The sequence below is a fragment of the Lolium perenne genome, chromosome 5 (assembly GCF_019359855.2).
Source record: "Lolium perenne isolate Kyuss_39 chromosome 5, Kyuss_2.0, whole genome shotgun sequence".
Lineage (NCBI taxonomy): Eukaryota > Viridiplantae > Streptophyta > Magnoliopsida > Poales > Poaceae > Lolium > Lolium perenne.
Genome location: NC_067248.2, coordinates 257,269,554 through 257,280,823, shown reverse-complemented (window position 1 = coordinate 257,280,823; position 11,270 = coordinate 257,269,554). Strand labels below are relative to the sequence as shown.

The window sequence follows — 11,270 nt, the reverse complement described above, 5'->3', positions numbered from 1 at the left end:
TTTTTGTCCGGCACGGTCCCAGACGTGCCCCAAATCATTTATGCCGGACGCCTTTTTGAGGGACGCGACTGGAGATGCTCTTATCACCGGTAACCACAATAAAATGCCACTCCGCTTTACAAGAGTTGCTGGATCAGTTGCACAAATCATAGTGTGATACAGCCAGCTTCCCAGCAATCCAACCGAGTCCATAGGCACGGGTAACATGGCAGACCGTGCCGAGCTCAGCAAGAGGAAGAATAGAACAAATATAACACACTAAAAAACGGTTTCAGTTAAGTTAGCCAGCAGCTGTACAACAACCAACCAACGGCACGAATGAATTGATATATCTATATGGAAAATAAACAAAACAACGACCAAAAATGTCGCTGACGGCCAGAGCGATCTATATCCTACGCTCGAGCTCACTGGCCTATGGTGAAAACAGTCAGCTACTGCTGTCTAGCTCCACATGTCAGGTAATGTCCTTCGGCGTCAGGGGTCACAAGCTCCACATATCTCAGGTACTTCCTCCCCGGCATCAGGGATCCCCAGCTACAATCTATGGCACCGCCTTGTCGCGGTCTGTACACTGCAACTCCGGCAAGATCTAACTCATCTACCTACACTTCCGACATGACATCTGACAGAACGATGATCTTTGTTTACCTTTACACGGACGGAAATGGCTTGCCTCCGATCATTTGCTGTTGATTTAGGATGGGCTAGAAGTGCTGCTACGCTGCTGAGATGCACGAGTACCCCATCACGCTTTGCTCAATTCACCTGTTTCCAAAGCATGCATATATCTGGCATGGCTTGAGCTGATGGCTGGTAATCCAATCCTGGAAATGCAGGGCGGTTGTCGATTCAAGAGCACAATATATCAAGTTTCCACCTTAAGCTTGAACTGAGCTGAGCCTGCGGAGGACATTTCTGGCGTTGCTGGAGCCCAAATGTTAGGGCTTAAGGATAGTGTCTGCATGGATGTACCAGTGGAAAGCCTTCCACTAGAGTTGCGCCACTGCCATGCACACTAAAGTTCCAATCTGAATCACCGGGGTCAGTTTTCTTTGCACTGACAAAGACCTGTGTCCTCTTGTAACAGAAAACACACCGATGGGAGTTAAGGAGGAACTCTGCCACTATCTTGGGTAACTCGAACTTTCTCTTCCTCAGCACGAAGATGGAGCTCCTTATAGGTGTTTGCAGAAGCGGTAGTGAAAGTCTCCATTGCTTCAAAAATATTCCTCAGACCCAACTGCAAACTACTATTTTCGGCCGGGGGGCCTCCGTCATGTAACGCCTGTGCAGACAAGGATACACCAGTCTGATCAGAGACGAGGACGAGCTTCTTGTTCTGCGCTTCCAGGGCCTTGCGCATCGCCTGTTCATCCCGTTCCATCACCCTAAGGTCCCTGTCCATACCTTTATTGGCCATCATACCCTGCCTTTGTTCTGACCTGTGCCTCTCCCAGATTTGGAAAACGTTGGACGCAAAGGCTTGCATTGCCTTGACCACTTCCTTCTCGGATATCCTCCCCACACCTGCTGCCCAATTGTTACATATGATGAAAATCGGTGGTCCGCCTAACCGTCCAGGTGAAAAAGGAGGCACGCCATCATCCGTTTCCTCTGGTGTATAGATAACTCCTTTCAACAGCCACTCATTTAAAGTACGAACATAGCTCTTTTGAGCGGTAACCCATGCAGCAAAACAGGTAGTCCAATCCAATAGCTGAAGCTCTAGACTCTTGATCAAGTCCATATGAGCTTCCCCAAATCTCGCAGCGTTGATCATGGAGTCTATGTTTTTTGCTTGGGATATAGCGTGCAGTTGGATCTGATGGCATTCTAACATAATATCCCACATCCGCATCAACCTGAATAGAAGTGCGTGTATCCTTTTTAGTTCAAGTAAAATCAATTGCAATTTCAGTCAACATGTAATGCAAACAAACCGAATAAGAACATGCAACACAATACAATAAGTTGTTTCCTATTTGCCAAAAAATTGGTTTCCACAAAAGATTTTACTATTTCCAGGACTTGCACAACAATAAAAATGTTGTTACACAAGGAAACCTTACGCAATTAACTTTTTCCAATGCAATACTGCATACTACCAACCTTTGTGTGCCTCACTAACACATCCCTAACATTTTAACAACATCAAAAGGAGCTATACATTTTTCTTTTACAAAAGGACACTAATTCGCAGAAGCAAGATACCCAAATTAATGATAATACATGTAGCTAGACAAGTACCAGACATGGCATTCTGACATGTAAAAAAGAAGGGAACAGACAGGCGTATCGCTTTGCTATATGGAAGTTAAAACTGTTCTATGGGAGAGGTACGTACCCTTGAATGAGCTCACATGTTTGTGGCCATAGCTCTTCATCTCTCAACTTACTGATCTTGCCCGAAATAGTGTTCACAACCTGAATAGCAATGCTAATCCTTGTAGATAACTTCCTTATTTCCTTTTCGGTGGCCATAATCTTTTCAGCTTCTGCACCTTTCTCATCTAACATTTTCAGCTCCTCACGTTTCCTATCATATTTAAGCCTCTCGTCCTCCTCAGCCTGTAATGCACCCACAAAAAAATGAGTCCACAAAATCTAACCTTCAAGAAATGGGTGCAGAGTGATAAAGCATTGTGTTATAAGTCCAGAGTAAAGCTGTACAAAACAATGCAGCCAAAATTTTGAAACTAAAATCCTGTAAACCAGTAACAAAATATGGTAAGAAATTAGAGGACAGTGCGTCAAGACGAAAAATATATACATGTATAAAGAAAATGTAGCACAGCCTACTTAAATGACCATCAAGGAACCAACCATGTCCTTAACAAATGGAGGATATAAAAGGTTAGCATCAGAGTAGTCATTATTGTATTAACTTGCTACTAAACTACATAATTTCCAAATATAGCCACGATGATGATAACTAAACAAGTGCTACCACTTAAAATAATATGGAACCTCATAATTGTCATCCTGCATCATAGATAATGGACAAATACAAAACTTCCACATACCATACTTGGACTCTGTACTCTAAATTAAGGCACGCAAGCATGCGAGTGCAAACAGGAGACATCAAATTGCCAATTAATCAAACGAGTGAAGAGTCACAATGTTCCCAATAAATTTAAATGCACAAAAGAGGATTGCATACCTTAACTTCCTGAAGAAGCTTCCTTTCCCACATGTAGAGTTTCTGCAGTGTCGAGGAAAGGTTGCCGCATCCCATCGCCTTGTCCTCCTCGAACCGCAGGAACTCCTCCTCCATTGTCGGTATCCCACAAATCATCATGGCAGATACTGGATTGACAATTGGGTAAGTTTTAGCACTCACGTTTAGAAACTACAAAAGAACAAGACTGAACCGTTGGATAGCAGATGCGGAGACAAACTTCACCCACCTTTAAAACCAGAACTCTTCTGGTAGTACGGCATCTTGCCGACCTCAAGCATCTTGGATACCTCACCGGCTGAATTAGAGGCACGCTCGAACTGGGTCTTGATCTCGAGGACCACCTCATTGTCATCAACGTACGTCTTCTCCGATCCTGCTGGGGGCAGGCCAGCGACATGTTGGCGTGCTTCAGACCGCTGCACCTGTTCTCCCACAACACTCTTCTCCACAACATGGACATCATGCTCCAAGCTGCTCCCGCTACTGCTAGCCTCCGATGACTTGGATTCACGAGGCATTTCATCCCCATTGCTGCTCCTACCCTCCTCCTTCGCTGCCTTCCCTTTCCCAGCGTACCCCTTGGTAGGGTGCTTCTCATCACCATAAGCTTCCTTGACCACCTCCATGTCCTCATCCTCCAAATCGGGGATGCCCTCCTCCTCACGCACATCCTTGGAACTCCTGCTGGGAGTGTACGGCGCTTGCGCAGGAGCTGGCTGCTCATAGTAGCTCCCATATGTCTCAAATGGGTTCAGGAAGTCCCAAGTAGAAACCCTCGGCGGAGATGGAGGCGGCGGCGGTGCCACCTCCTCGCGGGAGGAGGACGGCATGCCTGCCGGAGGTGGAGCTGCACCGCCATAGTAACCACCGTACGCATACTGGTTATAGGAGGTTGAACCCTGCGGCGGGGAGGCATACCCGCCGTAGCCGGGCGGGGGTGGCTGCGCGCCGCCGTCGCCATAATATTGAACCCTGGCATCGGTGGGCTGCGGGCGTTGCTCGTATGCCATGGACGGCGGCGGTGGCTGGCCCCGGGCATAGCTGGTGTTGAAGAAGGTCTGGACCGTGGCATCAGCGGTCTCCGGACGGTGCTCATGCGAAACGGAATTCGGCGGGGCCTGGCCACGCGCATAGCTGATGTTGAAGAATGTCTGGACCTTGGCATCGACGGCCCCCGGGCGGTGCTGGAATGAGACGGATGGCGGCGGCGGCTGGCTGCGCGCATAGCTCATGTTGAAGAAGCTCTGGCCGTAGCCGCCCATGCCGCCGTATCCCGGTGGCGGCGGCGGGTCGTAGCCATCGACGCCGGGCGGGCCCATGCTGCCACCGTAGGCAGGTGGGTCATAGCCAGCGGTGCCGCCGTAGTCGGGCGGAGGGCCGTACCCAGCACCATAGCCGTACGCCGGAGCACCAGCGTATGAGGGAGGGGGGCCATATGCAGAGGAGCCATACGGTTGTGGTGGCGGACCCATGTGCTGGGAAGGTGGCGGCGGCCGAGGACCGGGGGGCTGGCCGGTGGACCGGACGATCTCCGGCCGGCGCTGGGCCGGGTCGTCCTCGTCATCCGAGTGGAACTTGATGTGTCCGTCGTCGGAGTCGGAGTCCCCGTCGGAGTGGAAGTGGATGTGCTCGTCGTCGGGGTTGATGCGCACCTGCTTGGCGACCTGCGGCGGATGAGAAGATGAGGAGGCGATCGCGGGGCCGCCGCGAGAGTGGAGGGGCGATGCTGCCGGTAGGCCGTCCCCCTTGCGCGCGGCGGGGAGGCGCAGCTCGGTGTCCGGCGGCGGGGCCGGCAGCGTCTGGACGCCCCGGACGAAGTCGTGCAGCACGGCGCCGACCTTGGCGAGCGAGTCGGCGTAGGCGCGGTGCGCGTCGGCGAGCGCGTAGCGGTGGCGGATGGCGAGCGCCAGCAGGTCGGAGCGGTCGCGGCAGTGCCTCACCGCCAGCTCCTCCTCCAGCTTGGAGTGGCCGCACCCCATCGGAAACTGGAGTCTTTTTGTTGTTATTATTCCCCTTGGGTCATGGCGGCGGCGGCGGCGGCGAATCTAGCGGGCAGGGGGGTGAAGCGGAGCGGCAGATCTGGGGTTAGAGGGGCGAGGTGGTGGAGGAGTGGAGGAGGGAATGGAGGGGACGGGGAATCTTGGGCTTTTTGCTGGCGCGGGCGGGCGCGTGTGCCAGCGGTGGGCGCCTCGTCGCGACGCGGCCTGCGCTGCGGCAGTACCTGATGAGCGTCCTGTTCCTCCTCCTCCTCCTCCTCCTGGCGGTGAAAAACCCAACCGCAGCGCAGCAAGCCCGACCGGCGGCGTTCCGAGGCGCGCGGTGTTGTGGGGGGAAAGTGGAGGATGGTGGTGGTGCTAGAGTTGGGGAGGAGCACGAGGCGGCATCGAGCGAGGCTCTTTCGGTGCGGCGGGCGGTTCTCTTTTTACCCACACCCAACAAGAGAAGAGAAGAGAAGAGAAGAGAAAAATCGCGATTTTGACGAGGGAGACTGGGAGTCTGGGAGTAGCGCGGCTATGGCTGTGGAGGGGGAGGAGACATCCGTACATTGACGCCTGTCGCCGGCCGGCCGGCGTGGATTTATTTCGGTGGGGGTGCCCCGCCCCGACCCTCCTCCATGTCCCTTTTAATTTTCTTCCTTTTTCCCCGTCAAATAATTAATTAAACTAATTAATTCGTGCCCGTCTAGGTGCCGTGCCGTGCCGTGCCGTGACGTGGAATATATCTGGTGCTCTTTTTCGATTTGTTTCCTAGTGCCGAAATCTGGTGTTTTCTTCCTTCCGCTTTCCTTCAGTTTTTCCGGCGCGCGCGGCCGTGAGTGACCTGGGATCTTGTACTGGCGCGGTGGAGTGCCGTGCGTGCTGGACCCAGAGGCGTTTACAATCACAGTGCGTGGGCTAGGACCAGCGGTGCGTGCGGCTAGGCGTGTTGGCCTGCCTGCCTGCCTGCCTTTGTGAGCAAACTCGTGGGGATGGATGGTCAGGAGAGCACACAGCTGTAGCCGGCCGGTGGTGCTTCAAATTACCACCCCTAATGGAAAACAAACAAAAAATTAAGATGCATGCCAAGTAACAACCATTTCTTGTTCAAATCCCAAGTAACAAAAAGTTTTAGGAAAGTGTGGGGGAAACGGTGTGCTTGCTACATTTCACCGTAACGAGTTTGCCGTCGAAAGCATCCACGCTTGCGGTGCGCCAGCCGGAGGGAGGGGTGCGTACCTGATCTCGGACCCATAACACTCGTGGAGGTGCATCCGTGGCGTCCGAACATCGAGCGGATGAGGGGAGCACCGTACCGTCGATCCGGTTTCTGCAGATCCATGTGTCATTGCCGCTATAGATCTTGCACGCGCACCACAACAACGGCGGCGAGTTGTTGCCCACCGTGAGAGGGAGTGGCGCGCGGCGGAGCGGGGCCGCCTCCAGTTGGTGCTCTGCGAAGACGGTGAGGGAGAGAGGCGAAATAATAGTGTGGACTACCCTAAAAGGAGCGAGATTGGGAATAAACGTATATAAAAATATAGGAACAAAAAAATAAAAATATATATGTAGGGAAACTTGTATCCTCAGGTCGGATCTCGCAGATCTACATGCCTCATCGGTTCCAGATCTCGCAGGAAAAACATGGAAGGCATGCCGTTGTCGACGACGGAAGGAAGACGAGCGGCGACTGCAATTGACTTAAGCTGGTGGCCAGAGGGGATGGTAGAGGGCTAGAGAAGTCGATTAGAGATTCTGGCGAGAAGGGAGTGTGGCACCCACGAGAGGACGAGGTCGGAAGGAAATGAATGGACGGAGGAGGAAGAGGCGAGAAAGGCAGGGAAACGGAACTGCGACGATGTTGGGGTTAGAGAAGTGGATGGGGAGAGGGCGAGAAGGGTTAAATAGATGAGTATAGGGGGCGTGGGAGATGCTTCGACCGTCGGATACGTGCATTGCCTACACGTGACGGGTCAAGGTTACCCGGTCGAACCAGAAGCAAATGTTTAGGCTTTCTTTGATCTATGCTATGTCTCCTAAGGCAACCTACCAAGAACCATCTAATTAAAATTCATGATTCATTTATGATATCAAGGGTTAGAGGGGGAGAGACATCGATTAGAGATGTAGATGAACAAAGGTGTGTGCTGTGATTGGGAGAGGGCCAAATGGGAAAGACATGAACAAGGGGAGGTGGAAGCTAGAAAGACATAAAAATTAAGTTACAGCTGCTTTAGAAGGTTGAAGCCAGAAAGGCATGAAAGTTACGCCACATCTGGTTCAGGAGGTGGGATGGTATAGAGCGAAATGGCATGGGAGTTAATAGGCAGGGAATGTGGGAGGGGTAAAGTTCGATCGCCCGATACATATCCAATACAAAACAACTTGTGGTTATTTGGTCGAACTAAGAACCAACCTTAAGGTTTCATTTCTTCTGAAATTTCTCGTGCAACAACCGGTGAGAACCGATTGATATCAGAGGTGTAGGGAAAAAGAACAACATGACACTCCAAAGAGGACAAGATCTGAAAGAAATGAACATAGATAAGGTGGAATGGACTCAAATGGAAGAAAAGGGCTAGGGAATTGCATCGCCCCTAACTCAATAGGTGGATTAGAAGATAGCGAGGGAACTAATAGGTGGCAACATGGAGAAAATCGTGTCATCGAATATGTACTTAGGTGGCAACATGGAGAAAATCGTGTCATTGAATAAGTACTACAAGTAACGACTCTGGTTGTTTGGTCAAACCGGTACCCAATGTATAGGTTTTGTTTTACTTTTGTGCTATTTCCCATGCAAGCACTGTTTAGAACTAGGGTAAATTTGGTAGCCTGACCCAATTTTGGGGCTAGGTGGGGCAGGCTCGAAATCGTATTCTGCGTTTCAAACGGGCCACATACCAACTTTGGCCAGTTACTTTTTAGGCTAAGAAGCATGAGTTGATACTCAAGGTCCAATTTATTTGTTTGTCTGTCTGTAAAAAACTTGTCATATGTGTACAATTAGAAAGCATGAGTTTGGTTGCCATTTTAGGCTCGCACTTCTAGTATCTCCTCAACACATTACAAAATGATGAACTTAACATCATACAATGCATACACATGATCAAAGAAAGCATAGAAGCATAATACACATCGTATGAACATCTGACATACTAGTTACTTGCTTGGTGCTAGCGTGAGAGAACTAAGGCGCACTTAGTTCATCCTAATCACTATCATACTTACATAAGGGACACACACCTAGATAAAAGTATTGTTCAACAACCTCGTGAGGCCAACAATACAACACAACATCATATCACAAAAGCAACTAAACACGGTATGAGTGTTTGGTGCGTAGATGGCAAGGTACGCATCCATCAGTGGAACGTTGTTGTCTGGGAACTGCAACCTGGGCGTAATGTCTTCATGGACCACTGCCGGCCCCTCTGGCTACTCCGGTAAGTACTACCAGTTCAGGAAAGGATATCATGCAATGAGAATGGCTTGTCAATGGCTAACGCGGAGATCACCATGGTCTGTCAATGCCAAGCTAGCCATTGACAACCATGTCAATAGCATGTAGTCAATGCCATGCTCGCTGATGGTGCTCCAGGTACGGCACCAGACAATCTTGCTGGCAGTTGCGGAAGCGGTTCGGAAATCCCAGGAGAAAGTTGTGATGAGCACAGTAGCAAGTTTTCTCTCAGTAAGAAACCACGGTTTAATCGACCAGTAGGAGAAAGGCGTGACTTCTGAAGGTGTTGCTGGCTGACTATTGGCAGGGCGCATTACCAGCGTCAGCAACAACGTGGAACCCGCACACAACACAATCGCAATACTTTTGCCCAACTCACAGTGAGGTTGTCAATCTCACTGGTTTTGCGGAATCAAAGAGTTAACTGTATGGTGTGTAATGAGATGTTTGCAGTGAATAAAAAGTAAACAGTGCTTGCAGAAAGTCATCAGAACAGATGATTGTATCAATATAAAGGAAAAAAGGGACCGGGATCCACAATTCACTAGTGGTGTCTCTCCATAAAGATAAATAGCATGTTGGGTGAACAAATTACAACTGGGTAATTGACAGAATAAAGTTCATACATAGCAAGACGACTTCTATGCATGAGATTCGTTTGGGCATTACAACATAATACATAGACCGTAATCCAACTGCGTCTATGACTAATAATCCACCTTCCGGTTAGCGTCCGCACCCCTTTCAGTATTAAGTTGCAAGCAACAGAGAATCGCATTCAGCATTATGTGTAAAGTAAACAATAGAATTACTCTCCGATAAAATATTATTGTTTTCTCCCTAGTAGGAACAACACATCTACAATCTTAGAAGCATTGTTCTCTTTAATTACTGCAAACATCTCTTTCCACTCGGTACGTCTAATCCTTTGTGTTCAGCAAAATCAGTGAGATTGACAACCTCACTGTAAGTTGGGGCAAAGTACTTTGGTTGTGTTGTGTGCAGGTTTCACGTTGTTGCTGACGCCAGTAGTGCGCCCTGCCACTAGTCAGCTAGCAACACCTTCAGAAGTCACGCCTTTCTCCTACTGGTCAATTAAACCTTGGTTTCTTACTGAGGGAAAACTTGATGTTGTTCTCATCATACCTTCCTCTTGGGGTTCCCCAACAGTGTGAAGTCTGCGTTACGATAAGCACCATCAAGACTGTTTCTTTGGGCGCCGTTGCAAGCGAGAAAGATAATTTCTGCAAGGTGAGTCTCTCATCTCCAATCTCTTTATTTTTTTATTGTTTTGCTTAGTTTATTTTACATTGTCTTGTTTGCATCTTTATATAAAAAAATAGTTTCTATTATAGCTATTATTTCTATTGTTCTGTTTTAATTTTGCTAAAATGGGTTCTGCTGAAAATACTAAGTTGTGTGACTTTACTAGCACAAACAACAATGATTTTATTTGTACACCTATTGCTCCACCTGCTTCTGAAGCAGCTTTCTATGAAATTAAACCTGCTTTATTAAATCTTGTTATGAATGAGCAATTTTTTGGTGTTAGTACTGAAGATGTCACTTATCACCTTAATAATTTTGTTGAACTTTGTGAGATGCAAAACTATAAAGATAAAGATGGTGACATTATTAAACTGAAATTGTTTCCTTTCTCTTTGAGAGGGAGACCTAGAGATTGGTTGCTATCTTTGCCTAGAAATAGTATTGATTCTTGGGTTAAATGCAAAGATGTTTTTACTGGAAAATATTATCCTCCTGCTAAGATTATATATTTGAGAAGCGATATAATGAAATTTAGACATGTTGCTCAAGATTGGAAAAGAATGAAATCTTTGGTAAAGAATTGTCCCACTCATGGACTGACTACTTGGATGATCATCCAAACTTTTTATGCAGGACTAAATTTTTCTTCAAGAAACCTTCTGGATTCAGCTGCTGGATGTACCTTTATGTCCATTACTTTGAGGGCTGCAACTAAATTACTTGATGATATGATGGTAAATTATTATAAATGGCACACCGAGAGAGCTCCACAAGGTGAAAAGGTAAATTATGTCGAAGAATCCTCGTCCTTGAGTTATAAGATTGATACTATTATGTCTATGCTTGTTAAGGATAAAGCTCATGTTGATCCAAACAATATTTCGTTAGCTTCTTTGGTTGCTCAAGAAGAGCATGTTGATGTGAACTTCATTAGAAACAATAATTTCAATAAGAATGCTTATAGGAGTAACTTTGGTAGCAACAATTATAGGCCATATCCTTTTAATAATGGTAATGCTTATGGAAATTCTTATGGTAATTCCTACAGCAATAATAAAAGTGCACCCTCTGATCTTGAAGTCATGCTTAAGGATTTTATTAGTAAACAAACTGTTTTTAATAAAATTGTTGAGAAAAAGCTTGGCAAAATTGATGTCCTTGCTTCTAAAGTTGATAGCCTTTCTCATGATGTTGAATTTATTAAATTAAAGGTTATGCCTCATGATGTTAAAGAAAGCAAAACTTTGAATGCCATTCAAGTTAGAATTGATGAAAATGTTAGGATTTGGCGGAATTGCATGCTAGGTGGGAAAGAGAAGATGAAATTGCTAGAAATTATAATTTGACTAAAATTTGTACCAGCACCACCACCAGT

At 47.6% G+C, this 11,270-nt stretch overlaps 1 protein-coding gene across 1 annotated transcript; it reads right to left on the bottom strand.

Moving 5' to 3' along the window:
- Positions 1–240: 240 nt before the first annotated feature.
- LOC127302826 (uncharacterized) lies at positions 241–5,693 on the bottom strand. Its single transcript, XM_051333467.2, has 4 exons — positions 3,414–5,693; positions 3,167–3,312; positions 2,348–2,571; positions 241–1,865 (listed from the first exon to the last, which is right to left on the bottom strand). The coding sequence occupies exons 1-4, from the start codon at positions 5,164–5,166 to the stop codon at positions 1,109–1,111; spliced, it is 2,880 nt and encodes a 959-aa protein (XP_051189427.1). The 5' UTR covers positions 5,167–5,693; the 3' UTR covers positions 241–1,108.
- Between the last annotated feature and the right edge of the window lie 5,577 nt (positions 5,694–11,270).